The sequence below is a fragment of the Martes martes genome (genome assembly GCF_963455335.1).
Source record: "Martes martes genome assembly, chromosome: 12".
In the NCBI taxonomy this organism is placed as follows: Eukaryota; Metazoa; Chordata; class Mammalia; order Carnivora; family Mustelidae; genus Martes; species Martes martes.
Window position 1 is genome coordinate 17,796,579 of NC_137900.1, and position 25,033 is coordinate 17,821,611.

Here is a 25,033-nt window from a genome sequence, read left to right on the forward strand (position 1 = left end):
ACAGGCTGTTTTTAACGTAGTTGTGTTGTTCAGTCAGTTAGATATGTTATTTTTTTTTAAGATTTTATTTATTTATTTGAAAGACAGAGATCACAGGTAAGCAGAGAGGCAGACAGAGAGAGGAGGAAGCAGGCTCACTGCTGAGCAGAGAGCCTGAAGCGGGGCTCGATCCCAGGACCCTGGGATCATGACCCGAGCCGAAGGCAGAGGCCTTAACCCACTGAGCCACCCAGGCACCCCAGTTAGATATGTTATTTTAATGGATTTTTTTTTCCACCTTTAGAAAGACTCCTGTATCTTAGGATATAACTTAGATAGCATCTGAGACAGCTGTTCTGTAGTGGACAGACACTAAGCCTGATTCAAGATGTCTGGGTTTGGATTCCAGTTTTGCTATTTACCTACTACGTGACCCTGGGCATTATTTGACTTTTATGTTTCTCCAGCCTATAAAATGATGGTGGTAATAGCAACTGTCACACATAGTTGTAAAAGTGAAAGCATTTTGAGTATTCGAAAGCTTTATGTAAATATGTCATACTATCTGTAATACTCTTTAACACCAAATCACTTTTTAAAAACAAAACTAGTGATAAATAGGGTGATATGGTATAGGTGCTGAAATTGGTGGCAAGGGTGTTAGCCTTAAAGAAAAGAAACTGGATGTGTGTACTGAACATCAAAATTTTTTTCCAGTTGAATGAATGGATTTATATTTGTATTTCATTTTTAGGCCATTAAGCAAATGTATGTACTCATTCTTGGACTTGAAGTTTTGGGAAATCCCTTTGGCTTGATTAGAGAATTTTCTGAAGGTGTGGAAGCATTTTTTTATGAACCATACCAGGTAAAAAAATAATTATTCTTGCATTGTATCACTAATACTTATGAAAAATAATGCATCCCAAACTGTTAACTTGAAGTGTAGGTGTAAATAGATTTTGGGAGACATAACAGAAGAACGTGATTTTACAGCAAAAAATTGTAAGAGGTTTTGAGAAATTTGGAGGGAAATTTTCCCCTTTCCCTCAAAATCTAAACTTAAGATTTTACTAAGATATACTAAATTTTCAGTATTCTGTTGGAATATTAAAGGTAGATAAATGTTTTCCGTAGTAGAAGTAAGATCACCATGGGCAGGCAGCCTTGCTTTGCACAGTTGTGTGGGACAGTGAAAACAACTGCAGGCAGACACTCTGCAAAACCATCTTAATCAGTGACAAAATAGTGATTGTTTTGTCCCTTAACATTTTCTTTTAAAACATTCAAAACTCTCCTACTTTAACTTCTAAATGTAGAGGGTAATGAAAAAGTAAAACTGTTACTGATATTGTACAGTATATTTGAAACATCAATATTAAGTTTTAAAGTGCAGTTACTTCTTTTACAAAAATTAACAAGAGTAGTTTGTGCTTATGTTTTCCTCCTGGAACTTACAGTTTGGAGCAAACATGTTTTGTACACATTGGTGAACAGTCCTGTTCCTGAGTTTGGATCCACTTGTTCCTTGTACTTTCAACATCGCGAAGTATCTCTTAGAATTTTGTTAATGTGAAGTTTTTTGCTTGTGTCACTTCCTCTAGGATATTTTTATTCTTGTCCCTACTGCTTTCTTCATTTATATCAGTAAGTTCACTTTAAAAGAAAATGTAACCTTTGTTGTTATTATTTGACCCTTTAGGGAGCCATCCAGGGTCCCGAAGAGTTTGTGGAGGGGATGGCACTGGGACTGAAGGCATTAGTTGGTGGAGCTGTTGGTAAGAAAGAGGATGCCTACCAGCTGTGATTAGTGCAAGAAAGTAATGGTACCTCTGCTTTTACTAAAAATAATGATCGTTTCTGCTAGGTGGATTAGCCGGTGCTGCCTCCAAAATCACCAATGCTATGGCTAAAGGGGTGGCAGCTATGACCATGGATGAAGACTACCAGCAGAAGAGGAGAGAAGCCATGAATAGGCAGCCAGCCGGTCTTAGAGAAGGCATCACTCGTGGAGGAAAAGGCTTAGTTTCTGTAAGAAATTTCCCAGGGTTGTGAACCAGTCAGGGCTTTTCTTCTTCTTCTTCTTCTTCCTTTTTTTTTTTAAGGTTTTATTTATTTATTTGATAGAGTGAGAGAGAGCACGAGCAGCAGGGAGGGGCAGAGGGAGAGGGACAAGCAGACTCCCCTCTGAGCAAGGAGCCCGACTCCAGGCTCGATCCCAGGACCTGGGCTGAAGGCAGACACTTAACCGGCTGAGCCACCCAAGTGCTCCTCAGGGAATATCTTTTAAAGCTACATTTGGCAAATAAGAAAATAGATACTTAACTTGCACTCCTTCAAGCATTATTTAGATATTAGAGAAGCAGTGAGTTGTGACCTGTATAAAATACGTCAGTAACCTCTAAAAGCATTGTTTAACTAGGATACTTAGGTAATGCATTTCTAGATGTATTTCTGTTCCAGTGCTTTCTAGATTCTTACAGTATCTAGAAAGCAGAACCCTCTATTTTGTTTTGTAAGCCAGAGTTGGTTCTTTAAAGAATCATGTTGAAAGTATTATAAATTTTCCTTTTCCTCCCTAGGGTTTTGTAAGTGGCATAACAGGAATTGTTACAAAACCAATCAAAGGCAAGTACATTCCTTTGGGCCATATAGATTACCAGGTCTTTCACAAATTGATTTTGTTTTCATTCTTGATCCACTTGCCTAAACCTTTGTTTCTTTCTTTCTAGGAGCTCAAAAAGAAGGAGCAGCTGGTTTCTTTAAAGGTGTTGGGAAGGGTTTGGTTGGAGCAGTGGCGAGGCCAACTGGAGGCATCATAGACATGGCCAGCAGTACATTTCAGGGAATAAAAAGGTAAGTTCTCTCTGGTGGAAGATACGAGTAAAATGCTTAAACTGTGAGAAATAAAATAAATCGGCTGTTTGGCTCAAGGCCCTTCGTTTTGAACCTTAGAATATGGCAAGTTATGTATTGTCTTCCTAATTCCCATTTAAGTTTCCTTTGCATCATTTTGACATCACCGAGTCCTTCTTTTTTGGTCCTTCATTCCCAGCAGCCTTGCAGGAAGGGCTTGGCAAGTTAAGCAGGCTTTTACTTACTTATTATAAGTACATTAGAATAATGTAATGCCATATATATGATATACAGGTATTATATATGTGTAATGCTATCTACATATATATATATACACACACACATACATATACACACACACCCATGAGTTATAAAAATTACTGAATTACCCATGAGTTATATAAAATTCACTGAATTTTATCAAATTGAAGTGAAGCCATTTGGATTTGACCTTTACTTCTGGTAAGTTTTTTGATTACTAATTCAGTCTCTTTATTTAATAGAAATCTTAATCAGATTCCTTCTTCATTCAGTTGAAGTCCTCTTTCTTTATTTCTTTGTCATTTTTGTTGACTCTGAGAACCAATTTTTGGTTTCATTGATCCCCTCCATTGTTCTTCTGCTTATCTCTGCTCTAATTTTCTTTTCTGCCCTAATTTTTCTTATGTCCTTCCTTCTGCTAGCTTTGGGTAGTTTGCTTTTCTTCCTCCAGTTTTGCAAGGTGTAAATTTAGATTATTGATTTGGGATCTTTCTTCTTTTTAAGTGTTAGGTATTCACAGCAATAAATCACTCTGTGAGCACTGTCTTTGCCTTCTCCCATAAATATTGGTACATTGTGTTTGTTTTCATTTGTCTCAAAGTAGTTACTTTCCTTGGTTATTTTTCTTGGACCTTCTGCCATTCAGTTCCCACAAATTTGTGAAGTGCCCAAATTTCCTTCTCTTACAAACTTCTAGTTTTATTCTGTGTGGCCAGAAAACAAGCCGTATAGGTTTCAGCATTTTTATATTTATTAAGACATGCTTTAGGGCCTAATACATGGTCTGTCCTGGAAAGTGTTCTGTGTCCACTTGAGAAAAATACATAGTTTCCTGTTGTTGAATTAAATGTTCTCTGTATAGAGGTCTATTAGGTCTAGTTGGATTATAGTGTTATTCAAGTCTTCTGTTTCCCTGCTGATCTTCTATTTAGCAGTCATTATTAAAAGTGGGATATAGAAATAACTGTTATTACTGATTTTTTTTTCTCTTTTCAGTTCTGCCAGTTTTTGATTCATGTATTTGGGAGCTCTGTTGTTAAGTACTTATGTGTTCATAATTTTTATATCTTCTTGATGTATTAACTTTTCTTGTAAAATGTCCTTTGTATTTAATGAGAATATTTTGTTTAAAATTTAATTTTCTTCTGAACTTGGTGTGGCTTTTCCAGCCCTCTTTTGGTTACTGTTTACATGTTATATCCTTTTGCATCCTTTCATTTTCAACTTAACTTTCATCTTTGACTCTAAAGTCAGTCTTTTTTGGATAGCATATACTTGGATCATACTTTTTTATCTGTTCTGCCAATTTCTGCTTTTTAATTGGAGAATTTACCCATATGTATGTATTATACGTATGGATACATTATGTGGTAAGCTCTTAATTAATGTTGATTGAATCTGTGAATATTTTTTGAATGAATGAACAAATAGACCATTCTCATGTAGGTCCATACAGTCAAAAATGTTAAATTATTACAGTACCAAATCTAGCAATGCATATATATTTTTCAAACATTAACTGTCAAGCCCAAATGGGACTATGAGGAATGTTAGGGTATTTGAACATTAGAAAACCATACATGTAATGTGATTTATAACAATAAGAGATTGAAGGAGATTAACTATATGATGACAGCAATGACCAGAAAGGAATTTCGTATTTCAACTTCATTGCCCATTCAAGATTTTTTAAAAACAATAACAATAACAAAGAACTATAAACAAACTAAGTGTAGAAATGAACGTCCTTGTTTTGACAAAAGATATCTTAAAAAAATTTTTTTGTTAATATTGGTTCTTCATGGAGAACTCTTAGAAGCTTTCCCTTTAGGGTGCCTCGGTGGCTCAGTCATTAAGCATCTGCCTTTGGCTCAGGTCATGATACAAGGGTCCTGGGATCGAGCCCTACAGCAGGCTCCCTTCTGGCGGGAGGCCTGCTTCTTCCTCTCCCCCTGCTTGTGTTCCCTCTCACTGTCTCTCTCTGTCAAATAAATAAATAAATAATAAAAAAGAAATAGAAGAATACTTTCCCTTTAAAGTTAGAAATGAGGCAAGGTCAGCTACAATCACCTCTTATATTTAGTATCGTATTGGTGTACTTAGCATTGAACTGGAAGAGCTAGACAGTATAATAGAAAAAGAAAAAGAAATGAAGTCTTAAATCAGAGAAAAAAGAAAAAAAGTAACATTCATTTGCCGATTCTAATTATTGTCTACAAAGAAAATCCAAGACAATCTGTAAACAAACTTCTTTACAAGTTGACATTTTTCTAGAAAACTTACATTAGTGTCATAAAGACAAATTTTAAAATAGAGAAGTGATGTAATAGTCTTATCCAAAAGAAGATTCTTTTTAGTAGTTGCATTTTAAAGTGTACTAGAGAGTTCTTGAATAATTTTTGTAGTCAAGTTATATTTTTTTTCCTGCAGAGCTACAGAGACTTCTGATGAAGTGGAGAGCCTACGGCCCCCGCGGTTCTTTAATGAGGATGGAGTCATCAGACCTTACAGGTTGAGGGATGGGACTGGAAACCAGATGTTACAGGTGGGTGAAGAAATATTTTACACATTACAAGTAATTTAGTCAGGTTCGCTTTATTAAAAATAGTTATATACTATTTTAAATATATGTTAGATTATTTGGGCTTTTATGTGTTTTGCTTAATTCTATTTATAAGTTTCTAATACTTAGGTTTTAATGTACATTTATTTACTATAAGATTTTTTTTTCTTTTTTACAGGCATCAAAAAGTTTGATATGAAAACAATTAATGCATGACTTTACAAGTGAAAGCCAACAGTAGATTTTAGTCTTAAAATTTTCAAACTACGTACAGCTGTTTCAGTATTTTGAATACAAAGAAAAGCTTTTGTATTGGTAAATTTTTGAATAGGATTTTAATGAATCTGATCTTTTTATAGGGTGTTCTTAGTTCTGTACTGGATTTGCTAAATTTGTTGAAAACCATCGTGCCTTATGTACCCTCATAGTTGGTGGTACTTACTTAACCAATTAAACCATTTCTGTTTAGGGTATTCCCTCTGCATATCAGGCCACTAGTAGCTTTTACACAGTTCTCATGTCCACTTGGACATGAATAAGGAAAAAACCATTACCACTGCTGTTGGTGAAATTCTTGGGTTCTTTGACTTTTCTTTTGAAGATACTCAACTAGCCTTGACCCTCTTCTTGCCTTATGCCTGTGTGGTCTATTTAAAACCTGTGGGATCTGATAAGCAGTTCACATGAAAGCCAACATCTTTTATTAAGGAAAATCAGATTTGAAACAAAAAGCCATTTGGAGGTAGAATATTTTATCTAAAATAATAGCTATTTTTCTTACTTTGAAAACTGGACTTTTTAAAATTTAGATTATGGTGTAGGTAACATACCATAATAGATTATACCAATTTAAAGTTATTTCATCTTTGGTTTAGATATGGACTACTAAATTAAATCATTTTTTTGCAAACAGACAAGGAGTCATTTTGTTATATAGACTTGAAAATATTAGTAATAATAATGAACAGTGGGGATATGGTCCTTCCTTTGTAGGCCTGATATTTTAAATATTGTCATGTTTAAAATGATCATGGTAAATATTTAAAACTTCAATATTTTACCCACTACATGCAGGATATATAATTTTGCATAAAATGTACTTTCATCTAATATAGTAAAACATGACCATTGAGATAGTGTGTATTATTTAGTAAAGCGATAGTGTGTCTAAAATGTTTTTAAAGCATCCAAATAATTGCACATTGGGACAGAAGTGGCGATCTAGTGAGAGGTTGTGCTCTAAAACGCATTTTGTGCAATCTCTGTAGTGATAGTATATCATTCTTTGGAAGATGGAAATGGTGCAGAAGTCACCCTTGGTTAATAAATTTGAAAAATATACTTCTACTCAATTCCAGCCTTCCCTTTTTAGGGAAGGAACCTGTTACTTGTATTAGTAGCTTATGTTAACCTATTACTGACATTGTGCTGGGCTGAATAGTTATTAGATCACCTGTTGAAAAACTAAAAATATTTCCTGAGAAACTTCTAATTAATTCAGTAAGAAGGATGAGTAGTGAGGGGAATAATCCTCATTATTAGGAAATAGATTATGATAAATAAGAAAGCCATGAGATACAAAAATTTCTCTCAGTTGATAATTTGATCTTAGTGACAAGTAAATTTATTTTATACCTACATTAATGGTTTGCTGAAGCTTTAAACTTTGGGATTTAAAAGCCATGACCTTTGGCTCTGTGTTTTTAAAGGTAGATACTATTTTTAGTAGGCCAGTTTTAGTGTTAACTGTTAAAAGAGCTATTTGAATGACTAAAACCTCACAATCCTTGTAGCCATTTTTACTTGTTTTTCAGCAAGAGCATTAAACACAGTATTAGCTGGAATACCTATAGGAATTCACCAGAGGCCTTAGGATGATTGTGGTTAGCATTGTTCTCTTATAGGTGTGAAAAGCATGTTGTTGGTTTGGTGGTAATGGTGCTTTTTAAATCAAATCTGTCATTAGCAAATATTTTGCAATACGAGTGCCAGTACTCTAGAAAAAAAGCAGATGGAAAAAAAAAAAGCAGATGACGTAGAAACAGGATTTAAAGTCTCATCTAGAGAGATTAAATCTAAGTGATTTAACATTGGTGCTTTAGCAAATGTACAATACTTTAAATGTTTCTTCTTTTATTTTCTAATTCTCTTAAAAAAAAAAAAAGGTACTCTGTGTTCAGTAAATTATATGGGCCTAAATATAATTAAATATAAAATACACTCTTTGGTTGTATGCCTTTGTATCTAGAAAGGAGTACCGTGTTACAGTGCCTCCAGCTGGTCGATTCAAGTTAGCTACTAGAGAAATAGAGTAATAATTCTCATATGTTCATGGAACACCTTACTGGTATCATCCAACTATTTTATCCATTGAGTGTACCAGCCAGTGAGGTTTAGTCTTAGGTCTATTAGGTTATGGAATGTTATATCTATAATTACTGCCCTACTCAGATCTGAACTCTGCCTTAAGATTGTTCTGACTCCTTGAACATTTCATAATTTTACATGTTTTGCAAGCATTTTGCCGTGCTTAACTAACCTTTGTGCTTCTTTTTTCCTCTACCATGCTTACAGAAAATTCAGGTCTACAGGGAGTGGATTATGACTCACAGTAGCAGTAGTGATGATGATGATGATGATTAGTCAGATCTGAAATGTTAAATTCATATGTTCTTTGTCATTTTATTTGGAATGTTTCATTAACATGTTTTGTATGACTGCTACCACAACGCCCATATGTCCAGTGTTAGGGTACTAAAATACATTTTCCTTTTAAAATGTTTTTCTACATGTTTACAGAAAGCAAAGGAATTAAATTATTTAAGCACAGAAAAAAATATATTCTACATCCAAAGTAGGGCATACTATATATTCTAGCATTTGCTTGTATATGTTTTGTAGCTTTGCAATGCTGAGTTCATCTTTAAGATTTAAAGTTAAATATTTTTTTAATGTTCACTAGTTTTATTTTCAAGTATCTGCTTATTGACAATACCATTTTTAATACTCTGTAAATTTTCTGGGCTGTAATAGAATGCCATCGTATAAAAAAGAATAGTAATACCTAGTCAGTATTTTATATTTAGCATTTTAAGAGTGTTTTTGTCAAATTTCATTTAATAATAATAAATTTATGTAACTTCAAGCAATATGAATTTGTTGTTCTCTTCCAAAACCACATAGGTTGTACTGCTATTTTAAGGAACATTCATGATTTGTTATGGACATTAGTGACATAATTTATAGTCTTACAAAGAAAAAAGTTCTATTCTTTGGTTCACTTTTTATTTCATTACATATGTATATATACAATGAACAAAGTGGTTTTATAGTCATTATATTTACTTATTAACCTAAATATCTGTATGCTGTATCCCTCTTATAAAATATTAAAAGTTAATTCAGGACATCAGAAGAATTTTTATAGTAAACAGAATTATGTATGTTTTTTTCTTGGTTCTATTGGAAAATATTATCAATGTCTCTGAAAGATCTATGAGCAGAACTGTTTGTTTTGTGCACTGAAGTGTTTTCTTTAATTTTTAATTTAAATAAAACTATTCTGTCCTGTTTCACGAGCAAGTTAGATACACACACACAAAAAAAAAAAAAGAAGAAGAAAAGAAAATCCTCTAAAGAGTAAATGACTATTAGTATAATATGATGGGGTTTTCTGAAATTTTTATTTAGATTCCAGTATAGTTAACATACAGTGTAAAACTGGTTTCACGTATATGATACAGTGATTCCACACTTCCATACGTCACCTGGTGCTCATCACATGTGCACTCCTTAACTCCCCATCACGTTTCACCCTTCTCTCCACTCACCTCCGCTCTGGTAATCACCAGTTTGTTCTCAGGGCTTAAGAGTCTGTTTCTTTGTTTGTGTCTCTTTCTCTTACAGTAATACGATGTTTAATCCCTATGGCTGCTGTGCTTTGGGATCAACAAAGAATCATTTACCTTATTTATGTTAATCAGTTTGTGTATATTGAGCTTATATTAATTAGATTATAGTAAATAACTGCCTTAATTGTTCAACTTTTGGCTTAATTGATTCAGCCCATGATTTCTGAGACTAATTCTTAAGTTTACCAACATTTTACTTCTGTAAACCAGTATTCTCTTTTTCTTAGAAAATGACTTTTAATTTTTTAATATTGAGCTTACAAAAGATGCTAAAAAGTATTAAGACATTTCTTCTGAAATACCTACCTGCCTAACATTCATTTAAATTAAGTAGGAATTAAGGTTGTGTGTACTAGGACTAAGAAATATGTGTCAAAGAATGTAATTATTGTTTTCCTCAAAATAGTATTCTTATCTTTTTGGAATAAGTGAATGCATGAGAACAGTTACTATTAAAATAGTCATGACTGGTGTTGGAGACTGGTATCTGGGCTCCACTGGTTTCTCTCACCCTTGGCCAAATCATACAAAACCTCCTCCTACAAGAAGCTAGAGAGAACACAGCCCATTGTTACATATCGTTGTATGCCTTAGGAAGGAGAGTTCTGGAAATGTCTTCATTGGCTTTTTACATTTCAGCTAGGCATGGGGCCTTTCTAAAAGGGAAAAATGCTAAACTTCTCGATTCCAAGGCATTTACTGAGTTTCCTGTGGTTGGTCTGTGACACTTAAGATTGTGGTATAGTTCTCATAAAGATTCTTAAGAATTTATCTGCAAAAGGTCTGGATATTTCAGCATTGACTTCCCATTTTAATGCAAAGAAAATTGTAAGTAAGATTACATTTGTTTAAAATCCCTTGAAAAGTGAAATGATTTAAAACAATATTCTGGTAGCTAGTAAATTGTTATGTGGCTCATGTGGTTCTAAGGATTCATCAGTCTTAAGTTTTTAACCCTTAGAAGTGAAATATGTTCTTTGACAGTAAAATTGCCCTTGTTCTTTCTGTTTCTGTTTTCCTGCCACAGTGAAAAAATCTTTTCAAGCTTCTTTGACTATTTTTCCAGTTTAAAAAAAATTGTTTTTTATTAGAGAAAAATTCAAGATTTAAGATTACACTATTTATACTAACGTGCTCTTGTTGGAGATAAAGGACATGGACAAAAATACCTGCTTACTCCATCAAATAAGCAGAAAATGAGTTCAACTGTGGCACTTTCATGAGATGAATAGTTCTTTTGTTTATTAGAAGCTCTATAATTAAATAGAATTTTAAAATGAAAGTATGATCTAATGAGAAAGTCTAGTGACAAAGCCGCATTTGAAAGGTTGATTATGAGATACCACACCTATCCATATCCTTTATTTATATTCTGCATTTTTACACGGTCACTGCTTATGTATAGAAAAAGGGAAGGAACATCTTTCTCTCTTCTCTAAGGGAGTAATTACTCATTCTTTATTTGCCTTTGTATTTACTTGACTTGAATAACATACTGAAAACTGGCAGGAAGAAAAATCCATAAAAAGCCTGGAATTGTGAACACCTGTCACCATGAATAAACTTATAAGAGCAGCCTGTGAATGAAATAAGATGAATTCGATATAGCAAATGTAAATCCAGAGTAATACAGCTGTCAATATTCCTTATGAAACAAGAAGTCAGAATAAATTTGTTTCTCTGCTTAAAATAATCTGGATTTTATAAACTTTGCTTTTTTGAAATTGTTCAAAATACATACCAGTGTTAATCAGTTGAAAATCAGTTGATTTTCAAGTCATGTTATTAAAATCTGCAAATGGAGCCATTGTAGATCTATGGCTAAGGCGTCAATATTCAACATGAAATATATGCTATCGTATTTACACCCAAGGTCATATAAAGAATGATAGCTGCAGTAGTAGTTTATCCGATTTAAGTCCTGTGGTGAAATTCAGCTTCATACTTTCCTGTAGTAATGAGCGGAAGACCAATAACAACCATCCTAAGTGTTATTGTGTACTCACACTGTACCTTCAAGCCTTTGGGTTTTGTTTTAGAGATTTCCTTGCAAATGTAGAATTTATTATTTATAATAGTAAAAAATATTAGAGGTTTTATGGGGTCTAAATAAGATACACGGTTATTCATTTAGATCAAGTAATAATTATGATGGACATATAAAAACAGCAGTTTCTTTATTCTGTCCCTGCACCTTGGGAATAAATGGAGATTGATTAAAAATGTTAAGATTGTTAATTTAACCTTTAATTTCAGTGTATGAATGTTTGAATTGATGAAATGCAGTGAGTACACTTAATACAATACAAAACATTACTGAAAGTCCTGAATCAGAGAAGAATAAAACACATGATTTCAAATAGGTATGTGTTAGGGAGGTAATTAGAATAATTTATGATTTTCATACATAAGGGTTTATGGTTGGTTAGTTTTAATGTGGCAGACCATTTTCATGTACATCATTATCTCAATCAGTGTGATGAATTTATCCAGCAACAGTATACCTCTAAAAAATGAGCCTAAAATTAAATGTCTAATAATTTGTAAAATTGGTTTTTAATATAGCCCTCTTTCTTAATATAAATATCCTAAACAGTGGAAATTATAATAAAGATATGTACTAAATTGCAGTGTGCCATTGTTCTGAATCTTAGACATGCATAAATATCTGAGCATTCAAAATAACATAGTTATTAGCTTTTTTTAAAAAAAAAACATAATCAGGATTGTCAGAAACTTAGCTAAATATATATATATATACACACACACATATAAAAAATTCTTAATTGGGTATGCTGTTTTTCTACCCTAAGTTATCATTTATCAATAACCTTTTAATCATATATGTCTATAAAGATTTTCTGAATGTGGAGCTTGGGACTTTATTTTTTTTTAAGATTTTATTTATTTATTTGACAGACAGAGATCACAAGTAGGCAGAGAGGCAGGCAGAGGGAGAGAGGGGGAAGCAGGCTCACTGCTGAGCAGAGGGCCTGATGTGGGGCTAGATCCCAGGACCCTGGGATCATGCCCGGAGCCGAAGACAGAGGCTTTAACCCACTGAGCTACCCAGGTGCCCCAGAGCTTGGGATTTCTAAGAATTAAAAAATTAAGAGACCCGTACTTCCATGGAAGGAGCTAAATCCTTTTGTGAATCAGTTAGCTAACATTGATTCTCAGTCTATAACTGTTCTATTTTATGGGAGATATAAAAATTTTCAAAAATTATTTTTTTTTACAATGTTAAAGAATATATGCTCAGTAAAGTAGGAAACTATAGGAATAAAAATTATCCTGTCTCCCCACCATTATGTTATAGTTCCTTTTAAAATTTTTATTAACATGATTATAATCCAAATGTATAAATTTCTATTGTATATTTTTGTTATTGTAAGTTCTTATAAATAGAATTATTAACTTCTAAAGTTTAAAAAAGTGATCTATTCATAGAATAATTCCAGTGTGGGGAAACTGGTCTTTATTTCTGGAATACATATAAGCCAGCAGAATCTTTTCTTAATTTTTATAATTTTTATAGCTGCAATAGCTTTCCTTTCTTGTTTTTTGTTGAACATGTTTCTATCTTTTTAAAGTTTTCACCCCTTAAATCTTTGTCTCTTAGAATGAGTGAGTGTGTGTGTGTGTGTGTGTGTGATCTTTGTGTCATTCACTGTGCATGAATGTTGTCAGCTGGGTTATCCCACGAGGGTAGTATACTCTTAAGCATTTCAGATATTTTAAATTTTTATCTGTGTTGTCTTTGAATCTCTTACATCTCTTTCCATGATGTTATTATGCTTATGTGAGTTGTAGCAGGGAGGCTGTTTTTGTTTGTTGTGTATTTCTTTTCTTTCAGAAATTACAGGTGTTTATAATTAGCTTCAAACACTGCCTAAATGGCAGTTGGAAGATAACTGCCTTCGGCTGACGTGGTCTTTCCCTTTACTTCGGGAGGAGAATTACAACTGATCTGGAAGAAAGGGCTTACCATAGGCAGTCAGATCACCAGAGTAGTTCCGAACACTCTTCCTGGCTTCATCTGAAATTTTGAGTAAGTGGACAAGAACTAGGAGACAAAGGCTTATTGGATTTCACTCTTCATTTTTTAACTCTTCCCTCCAGAAGCAGACTTCTGAATGGGATGAGAAATTTGAAGAGAGCCAAATGCTGTTGTCCAGGAAAGTTTGAGCTCTTAGTGTCCCAAATAAAGCAGATCCTATGGGCAAGGAGATTACCCATCCAACCTGGATATAGTCTCATACCTCATTTATCGATTTAGCAGAGATCTTGTGGAGAGTTTTGGGGTACATCATTTTCGAAGGCCCATATTTTCCAACATTTAGTAGTAAGTCCCACTAACTTGATTTTGCACCAGAAGAGCATCTCACTCCACTTAGAATCTCCAGTATTACATAACAATACTTTTTGAATAAAACTTTGAAATTAACATCTTTTTCTGGAGGTGATGGTTCCACTTAGTGGAGTTTCCAGTTTTCTCTTTGTCTCAAGTATAAAGTGATTTTTAAAAATTCTCTTTTCTAATCCAGTAACTTGAATGAGACCAATTTCATTTTTAAATCTTTCAAAAGTATGTCATCCTTGCATCCCTTAAATTTGTAAGTATGTTAGAGAAGGAGAAATACTATCAAAACAGAAAATTTAGTACATCCTCAAATGTTACACTCAGGTAGGTTCACCTGGAGTCTTACTCTCTTCTTACCAGAGTATTAATTTAGAAGATCTTTCACCTTTATTTTAGCTAACGATGCTAAATCATAACTTGGGATTTCTTTACTTATGTATTAGAGCTCTACCTTGTGTGACTTCCCCTGGTTACTTTGGACAGCACGGAAATTTCCAGCTGAAGTTGAACTTAGTAAAGCTCATTGGAAACTTTTTAAGTGTGTGCTCTAACAGTAGTGTTGTTAAAAAAAACAACGTATTAAGTTATGAAGTCTTATTTTTTTATTGGCAAGATATCCTATGAAAGGATGTTCTCTCGCCAAATAAAACTCTTCCTTTTCATACATTCCTTTTCCTTTTCATACAGAATTGAATTGGATTCCACTTTCATTCACCTAAAAACAAACTTTAATGTCCTCTATGAAAGGAAGCGCTGCATATACTTTTTCTATCACTTAAGAGTCTTCAGTTATAAATTCAAATGAAATTGATGTCCCAGTTACTTTTGAAGATGACTCTAATGAATTGGATGTCAAATTTTCAGTGAAAAATTACCCCTGTAAAGAACCCTATAGGAAGCAATGTGGACAAACATATGTTAGGCATTTTGTGGCACTTCAAGTCTGAGGTAGTTTGTTTTAAGTTGGAGATACAGTGAAGCACCAGTGTTGGAACATACAAGTGTGGGAGTCTGCATAGTTCTTGTAAAGTAGAATAAATTGCCAGACTACTTCAAATTCAAAATTGCTAAAAGAGTAAATGTATAATTATATATGTATAAGTGAATTTTTGTTAGATGATCTAGTAGTATAGTTAATGTGAATACAAAGGAAAAATTTAATGCCCTATATGTATTCTCTATACAAGTATTTGTTAAAGTCTTACTATGGATTGGACACCCTTCTAGATCTTAAGGTTACAGGCCTGAAGAGAGCAGTCAAGATTCCTGCCCATCTCTCATGAGATTATAGCTGTGGTGACATTTTCTAATCTGGTGACTGGAGGATAAATCAAGAGCTCTGTTAGAGGCCAACCCTGTCATGTCAGAGCTTCACGGTCTCCTTCCTGTTGGTTGATTAGCTGCTACACACAAAGCTTAGAGGAACTGTAAGAATCAAAGGAGACATAAGATATGCCCAGTCATCCAGAAAGATAAAGATTCCTAGGTATTACATGACGTTGAAGCATTGACACAGTACAGCTTGTGGGGTATCTGAATCCGTATACCAGTGAGCTGTTAAAATGGCATCTCACCGCGTCCGCTGGACGGTATGTAGTTCTTCTGTACTGATCCATTCTGACGGTGAAAAGTCTCTGAGCTCCAGCAGTACCCTATGGCCCAGGGCCTGGATTCTGGAACCAAGTAAACCTGAGTTCAGTTCCAGCTTTTCCCTTTGCCAGCTTTATAATCTATTGTGCTTGTCTGACCTTAGTTTCCAGACTGTAAAATGGAGATAACTGCATGACTTAACAAAATAACAGTAGTCTTGGTGGTTTAAAATAATTAAATTAATTAACTAATTACCTCAGGTGAGGTAATATATATATGACTATTAGCACAATGTATAGTAAGGACTTGCTATATTTCATTATTCTATGAATACCAGCTGCTGCTAGTTCTTGGTCACTACTACATAAATTTTATGTTCCTCATTTGTCTCCTTTTTATCAGGGTAAAAGCACCTATGAATCTTAACCCTTTTTTAACCCTTTCAACATTAATAGAGTACTTGAAAAATACTACAACCATTTCCACACATTAATTGGTGAGCAATAGAGACAATAAAACCTCAGTAATTTGGACTGCTCTGAAATTCATAAATATATTAGAAGAAATGGTAAAATGTTTAAAAGAAATTGTTTTCAAGTATGGATAGCATCATGCATCAGTAAATATTGCTCAGTAGAGGTTCTGCTGGAAATATGTTAAAGAGACTTATAACTGTCACTTACATTATTTCCGACCCACCTCTGGCCTTTCTTCTAGAATGTATTAGGTAGGTTAATTATTGGTCTTCTACTATCAGTGTACATAATTATGTCATGAGCATAATTCTGTCTTTTGTCCAGACTTTTAATTGAACCAGTTGGTGACAGTTCACATCTCTTAAGGGTAATATTTTATTTGATTTTATGTCACAGGGTTATACTCTGTTTTCCTGCCCTGTCTAAGCTGTGAGAATAGCATATCCTTTGGTTAACAATCAAAATAGCTCATTTGCTTGGGAGGAGACAAAGGTATGGGGGATTCGATAAGGGCTAATTCCTCATCAGATTTCATGACAATGAGATTTGATTTTTTTTTTTTTAACAGCAATTTGCCTCCCAGAATAGGCCAGATATCACTTCATCACTGTTAAATGTGTTTATTCTATTATATATATGAAATCATTGAGCTTTGACATAATGAATTTCTACTATATCTTATCATGAAGCTTGCTTGAATGTCTGGTTTTTCCTGGGCCATAGCCCTCAAATCTCTCATGTTTAAAGTGAGTTAGAAAAGGTTTTATCCCTAACCTTTAAGCAGGTAACTCTAGGAAAGTTATATATTTATTGACTACATCTTTCTCTAAAGATTGTTTGGTTTAAAATTGTCTGTTTCTTAAATAATTGAGAAATGCTGGCATTTACCATTTTAGGATTACCTGCCTAAATTTTATTGTTTTTAAAAGTAAGCTTAATTTTTTAATATGTTTATAAACCTTTCCTCTTTCCCCATTACCTCCTGACTATTCAAATTAGCCGATCTATAAAGCCGGCTATTTGTTTTCCAATAGATTGACTTGCCTGAGCATTCTTACTCTTTATTTTTCATCTAGATGAGTTTTATTTTTCTCTTACGCTTCATGTTGCTAGCTTGAAAGAAAAAAAAAAACAAAACTCTTACCTCCATGAAATTCTAGTCTTCCAAGAGTCAGATACTGATCAGGTATTTTTTTCCCTGAACTGTGTGTTCTTATCCTTTATCCAGTTTCCTTAAATATATTTCCCATGAATATTAGCACTTTATATTGTTTGGGATTTAAAGCCTTCCGTGTTCATGATTTATTCCTAATATCTGTGTTACCATATTTTGCTTTGCTTTTTCAGAATTATTTTTGTTGTAGAAATTTGCTGCTTCAGAGCATTTAGATGATTTGCAAGTGTTAGCAATGTTCTCTGAGTTGCTGTAGTTTCCAGCTTGTTCTTTTTCTAAAGTGTTGGGACTGATCTGATAGGAAATGTGGCTGTTGGTAGAGGGTAACCCTGACTCCACTGTCTTAAAAGTTCTTACCTCTTGTGTTTCTGAGTTTTGGTCACTTCGGCTTGGATTTATTTGTACCTAATAAACTAAGATCTATATATCTTTTCTAATGCAAAAGGAACCCTTTTACCAATAAGCATGCATTTTGATTGTTGTCTACAAGTTCTGCCAATTATCTGTAACAGTTTGTGCTTCTCTAAGAAAGTCCTCAGTGATAAGTAATTCCTGTATACTTTAATGAATAAGGAAAAAATTGTTTTTTATTTAACCACTGCCTCATGTTAAATGAGGCTAACATGTCTAACATACTAGCTAATGTACTTGATACTTCAGCCTGATTATTTGATATTTCAGCCAAATTTTGGTCTTTGTGCAAAGGCCCTACATAGTGATTTCCTGCCCTGGTTTTGCTAGTGCTTCATTTATTTTGAAGGGTATCACAAATTATTTCAAGAGACACATTGATACCGAATATCTGTTTTGGAGGGAGGAAGATAGGATATTAACACTGAACTATATGGACCCTGTTAACCGAAACAAAAATCAGCCCTCCTGCGGGGTTGAGCGGCCCGCCTCAGCAGCATCCAGCATCCAGGGATACTGAAGACATTTTTGAGGTCCCGTGGGAAACGTTTGACTGACTCCATAGGAGGAAACATCATGGTATAGTGAAAAGCACTGGAACTAGAAGTTGAAGAAACCACTTTTCTGATCATATGTATCAGTATGACCCCGAGCAGGACACTCAGCTGTTACCTCATTACCAGGGTTGCTGTGAGGATCAGGTGAGACACTTAACCTGGTCCTCCATTGCTTCACGTGCTGGCGGTACGTGCTTACACAGACAGTAACTTTCCTTCAGGTCTAAAATTCTGGAGTTTTTTCCTTAGATAATTTGTAATGATGTTTTGAAAAATATAAATTTTCATATATAGGGCACTTATAAAGACAAGTAATTAGGAAATTACAGTCAAAGGCGTGACATTTGTAGACTTTACAGCATGATGGCAGATGATAGTTGATAAATTGTCAGATTGTCTCTCATTTGCTCCCATTTTTCCTTGGGACTTAGTCCAGAGTTTTAGCTTCTGCTTACAGCGCTATTCTTATTCCCTCTGTACCTGTTTGTAATGGAGACCGGCAAAATTTTGCTGTATAGGGAGTTATCTTTGACATTTATTCAAATCTACCCATTCTGATAACAATACAGTTCATTGTATGTTTGAAAGTAGACCACTATGACCATAATGTCTAGTCATCTTTCAAGTGCTGCATTTAAGGTTTTTGGTGAACTCCCAAAAACATTCTTGAATGACTTTTTTTTTCTAAGATTTTTAGCTCTTGTTTCTGTCGGTACTACTGTGACTATTGACATTGGTTTAATTGCTTATATGCAGAGGTTAGGTTTTATTTAAGTTGTATCTGAAAAGTGGAAGGTGATGAGAAGCAGGATCATCTGTAATACCCATATTTAAAACAATATTGAGATAGAAGCTAGGTATTTGGAGGTAAACCATAGCTTTTAAGCTGTTTGAAGATAGTGGTCTATTAATGGGGCATGTGCACCCTTGACTCCTGGTGGTAGTGATGTTGTTGAGGAGATCAGCATTTGTACTCTTGATTCTTTTTGGCTTGGTTATGTAGAACAAAATAAGCTTTAAGTTAATTTCTTCACAAATACAAAAAATAACTGAAACAAAAAGTTGTAAATTTAAAAATGAAACTTCACTTCTGCCCCCACTATTATCATTTTCAAGCCCAGGGATAGGTGCTATTAGATTAGTGTGTTACCACCAACCCCCCCAGATATTTCCCATGGATATATAAGTATACACGAATGTGTTTCTAGCCCTCCACCATTCCTTCCCAGTAGTTTAATTTCTTTTCACTGAATATATCTGCACATCTTTGATGTCAGTATGCACATCACCCTTTCTTTTCATGACCACATAATGTCCCATTGTATGGCTAAGCTATACTTTATTTAAACAGTCTCTCTTAATGAACATTTAGATATTTTTATTTTAACATAGTATTACTGTGAAGACTTCTGTGTATATATCTTGGCATACTTTTGCATAAAATAAAATCAGCAGTCGAATTCTTGACTTAATGAGTACTTCTAGTTGATTTGCATTTTCTTGATTTTGAATTAAGTTGAACATTTTTTCATGTGTTTATTGGTCAGATCTTGTGTTTTGCTGAACGACCTGTTCGTAAGCTTGTGACACATTTTCCTATTGGTTTACTCAGTTTTCTTCTGTTGATTTATTCACATTTCTCTGTGTTATGAAATTAGCTCCCTACCTCTGTATTGACAGATATTTTCCCAATTCTTTGATTTTTATGTTATACTCACTTTATATCTGATTATTTGCTTACTGTTCTACTACTATATAGTGTTTAATTTCCATATATGTAACAATTTTTTTACATTGTGGTATGGGCTTTGCATTTTATATTTAAGGCTTTCTCATTTAATATTATTAAAATGTTACTTTTTCTAGTAATTCTATAGTTTCATTTTGTATGCTTAAATCAATGATCCATGTAGAATTAATGTGGTATAGAGAGAAGTAGGGACCCGGGTATTGCCAACAAGTTGCCTGAAACACCATTTATTAAAACATGCTTTTCCCCACTAATTTAAAATGCAGTCTTGATTTTATATATTCCTATTTTTTGATATATAGGATTTTACAAAGTCCTAGTATGCATTTGGGTCAATTTCTGGAATCTGTACTGTTGCTGTTGACATATCTCTCTATGTAACTTCTAGTAGCACCAAACTGTTCCACTGCTGTAGCTTGTAAATTGTGTTCCTGTCTGCTGGGATAGTTCTCTTTTCATTCATCTTACACATTTTTTCGGATATTATCGCCTTTTTTTCTAGATAAATTTTAGTATAATTTTGTCAAAATATTTCCATCTCTTGCCCCCAGAACAAACTAACACAACCATCTTGGGACCATATGGAGGGGTGTAAAAATTGGGGCTGGCGAAAGGGAGTGACATTGTTAATGAATTTTTCTATCTAGCAATATGGTAGAGATTTCTATTTTTAAATTTTCCATTTTTCCCCTCAATAGTGTTATATAGCTTTTATCACATAAATTCTGCATGTTATTTGTTAAACTTATGCATAAATGTTTATCTTTTTTATTACTCTTTAAACAATTTTTTTCCTTCCATTTCTCAGTTTGATACTGTGTTTATAAGATAAAGTTACTGGGTTTATGTACTTAGGTTTTCTAAACAATACTATCATCTGCCAAAAATTCTACTTTTCTTCTGCAATTTTGATACTTCTTTCTCTTCATAATTTATATTTTCTTAAAACATGGCCCACTTCACCTAGTTTTTCAAATTTATTTGCATAATTTATTAATTTCCTTTGAATCTGTGCTTATATCCCTTTTTTGTTTGTAACTCAAGGAATTTGTGTTTACTTGCCTTACCTCTTACAGCAAATAGTAAAAATACTCTTTTTTGAGTATTATTATCTTAAGTTAGAAAATTCTTCCATGCAGTGAATCTGTATGCCTCATCCTATTGTTGTAGTCACTGCTTTTTTTTTTTTTTTTTTAACTTTGTCTCCAATAAAATGAAGATTACTCTGGTAGCTTTTTCTACTAAGATTATTATGAAATTACTTGTTAGCTTTCTTCTAAGCTAAATAATTTTGTTTTTGCCTAGCCTCATGAAACACAGTTTTCTAAAATCTTTATATGTCTTTTGGAATTTTTTCAGGAGCTTTAACATTTTGGCTAAATTCTTAACTTACTTCCTGTTGAGGGATCTTCATTACAATTACATTGTTTGCCTTTAAAAGATAGTAGTCTAGCATACTATATATTTTTAGCCAAAGTAACTCCATCCTCAGGGCAAATGGTATTTAATGCAGAACTAAAAATGGTAATTGTATTTTGTTTATATTATGTATAGTATTGGGGAAAAAGAATTGTTGACAATGTCATGGATAGACGGTGTCTTTCAGCAGTCTTGAAAATAAAGGCTGTTGCATAAGGTAATTAGGTCCTCGGGTTCCAATTTTGTTCAGAAACACTCTGCTCCTTTTTTTTTTTTTTTAAGATTTTATTTATTTATTTGACAGACAGAGCTCACAAGTAGGCAGAGAGGCAGGCAGAGGAGAGAGGAGGAAGCAGGCTCCCCGCTGAGCAGAGAGCCCGATGTGGGGCTCAATCCCAGGAGCCTGGGATCATGACCTGAGCCGAAGGCAGAGGCTTTAACCCACTGAGCAACCCAGGCGCCCCACTCTGCTCCTAATTTTTGAATGAGTTATGAGATTGGCAAAGAAAAGCATGTTTATAAGGCAGATAGGAAAATTCCAGGGAAGATGCAAGATGGGGCTAATACTAAATTATGTGATACATACATGTAAATATGTATTAGCTTGTGTTTTTGTACATTTTATCCTGGAAAAAATGAATATGCTAATTTAATAATAACTTTAATAGGTTCAATTTAAATTTTATAGGTAATAACAATATCTTCTAAAAATCCAGCATTAACTATGGAAATAGCTGCAATTGAGTCATCTTGAGTAAAGCAGTGCAAAAAGGTGCTTTTAAAAAGGAAGCAGCAATAATTTTGTGAATACTCAATTTTATGATATACTTACTGTGTAAGTATGTTAATAATTTGTCCACCACTGAGAAATGGCTTCTAGAGGATCACAGTGCATTACTTGCATTAGAATAGAAATAATAATGAAATTCTCTCTCTCTCACCTTTTTTTAGGTCATGGAAAATGGAAGGTTTGCAAAATATAAGTATTTTACCCATGTCATGATTAATAAAACAGATATGCTAATGATAACTAAAAGGTAACTTTCTTTCTGGAATGTAATTTGTTGAGAGGTTAACTGAGAAACCACTCATGAAGAGAAGCAGTTGACATTCATCATTTGTTGCAGATAGTCACACTGATTCCTGCTAACTCTGGTCCTCTTGCTCTACAAGCCTTGTAGCAAAAACCTTCCATAAATTCATATTTAGCTTTGTATAGATAAATGCACAGTCATGCACAAACAATTTAATATTTTTCAACTAATTTGAATAATACAGAAATTCCCGTAGAACTATCCTCACACTACCATTTCTTCCCTTCTGAAAAAGTACATAATTTCAAATTACCCCAGAAGTCCTCTGGTGATATCTTTTCATTAGCATGCGTAGAAACTCACGTAAGTACGTACACCATTGGAGACAGATCAGTTCTTGCATGGATACTCCCAACGATAGCCAAATCCTCGAGTAGACTGTAGACAGTAGAGCTATGGGCAAAAATACACAGCCTCAGAGGGGCTAGTGTTTGCAAATCATTGTTAAACTGAGGAAAAGAATGAGCTGGTGCAGGATTAAAATAGGGATTTCTGGATGAATAGCAAAGAGCGAAATTGTGCCTGAGAGACAGAGGTTATGGCTAAATAGAAAGGAGTAGTCAATAAGCCTGTGTGGTTTTGTTCACTATCGAAAAGGAGAAGTTATATTAACATCTTGTTAGCTCAAGCTCACTGTTGAACTTAAGCAGTCATTTCTTTTTCTTTTTTTTTTTTAAGATTTTATTTATTTATTTGACAGAGATCACAAGTAGGCAGAGAGGCAGGCAGAGAGAGAGGGGGAAGCAGGCTCCCTGCTGAGCAGAGAGCCCGATGTGGGGCTCAATCCCAGGAGCCTGGGATCATGACCTGAGCCGAAAGCAGAGGCTTTAACTCACTGAGCCACCCAGGCGCCCCTTAGCAGTCATTTCTAATGTTTTTCATCCTAACCATTTCTGATTTACAACACTATCTAATTTTCTTATTTAAAAAGTAACACAGAGTAAAAAATTCACACAACATTAGAAGATGAACAGGTAAAGTGAGTCTTCATTCCATCCCAGGTACCAGTCCCTCTTTTCCCTGTCCCAGAGGCAACCACTTGTTTCCTTCTTGAAATAGTCTCTGCATATACAAGCATCACACATGTATATCTTAACGTAAATGGAAATCTGTCATATGTACCATTCTGTACTTTGCTTTAATTTTTTACTTTAGATCAATGTTGATAGCAGCATATGAATATCTTCCTTAATTTTAAAGGACTACTTAGCATTCACTTAGAAGTATGTACTGTATTTTACATCTAAGTTGCTAATAAGCTTTTATAATTAGGGGCAGAGCTTCAGCAGCCATGTTTGTTCATAGCGATTTTCATTCATGTTTCTATTAACCCTGTCTCCCATTGACGACATGAAGTGTGATTCATCACAGTTGAACAAGAGTCAGTTGCAAAATTTAATAGTTTACAATTTAGTTTGCAGCATTTGAAAACTGACCTTCTCAACACAGTAGACCTCTTTAAAGGAAGTTCTATAAACCTTGATAACGTGAGGGAAGTGAGTGAGTTGTAGTTGACTAAAAGGTAATATTCATACTTAGCATTTCTTTTCTTTCCAAGTTTCAGATTTGAGGATTAAAGGGTCTTTGAATTGGGGTGGGGGGGCAGAGTGCTAGGTGCCTGCTACAAGATTAGCCTATCTTAGATTTTTCACATGGTTGAAGATATGCAGGAGGACCCATAGGTTTGTTCAAACAGTCCCTGTAATCCAGGATTGATGAAAGAGGGGGTCTGAGACAGAAGGTTGAAGTGAGAGATTAAGTCCTAATTAGCTTGTTCCTGCCAGGAGCCAGCTCTGTAACGCAATCCCTTAATTTAAAGTATGTATTTCTTAAAAAAAAAAAAAAAAAAAAAAAAAAATCTGGTTGTACCTAGAATTGATGTTTCAACCAGAAAGAAGAGCTGGGAAAGTAAAGGCCTTTGAAGGAAGGATTAAATAGAATTATTATAGACAGAATGCACTTTTTTCCTCTCAAGGTGGGAAAACAATTTTAAAAGGCTTTTTTGAGGTAGGTTGATGAGCTTATTGCATGGAGCCTTGGAAACATTCTAAAGCATTAATTACCTGAAAGTTCTCCAAGATATTAGCTAATAATAGGTTCAGCAAATTTTTTTCCATTGTGTATAAAGTGCCTTACATATTTGACTCTAGAAGTACATTTTTTTAATTTCGTTTTTTTAGTGTTCCAAGATTCATCATTTATGCACCACACCTAGTGCTCCATGCAATACGAGCCCTCCTTAATACCCACCACCAGACCCTCCCAACCCCCGACCCCCGTCCCCTCCAAAACCCTCTGTTTCTGAGAGTCCACAGTCTCTCTTGGTTCATTCGTTTTTTTCTAACATAAATGTGTTGTGCTATGAATTTCCCACTAAGCATTGTTTTAGCTATGTCGCAGAGATTTTGCTATGTTGTGTTGTATTTTCATTCTCATTCCCTTCAAGATACTATCTGATTTCTTCTGAGATTATTTAATGCATGGATCATATAGTAGTATGCTAATTTCCAAGCATTTAGAAATATTCTTTCTGTAACTGGTTTCTCATTTAATTTCATTATGATCTGAGGATATATTCTGTATGATTTTAATTCTTTTATATTCCTCAAGGTTTTTTATGACTCAGAAT

At 34.1% G+C, this 25,033-nt stretch overlaps 1 protein-coding gene across 2 annotated transcripts in view; it reads left to right on the forward strand.

Moving 5' to 3' along the window:
• The window catches only part of VPS13A (vacuolar protein sorting 13 homolog A), a 236,683-nt gene that overhangs the window by 206,336 nt on the left and 5,314 nt on the right, over window positions 1-25,033 (forward strand). The window contains exons 63-69 of one of the 2 annotated variants that reach the window (XM_080820523.1): window positions 734-847; window positions 1,682-1,757; window positions 1,847-2,010; window positions 2,562-2,607; window positions 2,712-2,835; window positions 5,527-5,641; window positions 22,262-22,347. In XM_080820523.1, coding sequence (XP_080676649.1) covers window positions 734-847; window positions 1,682-1,757; window positions 1,847-2,010; window positions 2,562-2,607; window positions 2,712-2,835; window positions 5,527-5,641; window positions 22,262-22,347 — 725 coding nt within the window. Of the gene's footprint in view, window positions 1-733; window positions 848-1,681; window positions 1,758-1,846; window positions 2,011-2,561; window positions 2,608-2,711; window positions 2,836-5,526; window positions 5,642-8,233; window positions 8,404-22,261; window positions 22,348-25,033 lie in introns of those variants that run through there. The other variant, XM_080820524.1, reaches the window with a different exon arrangement.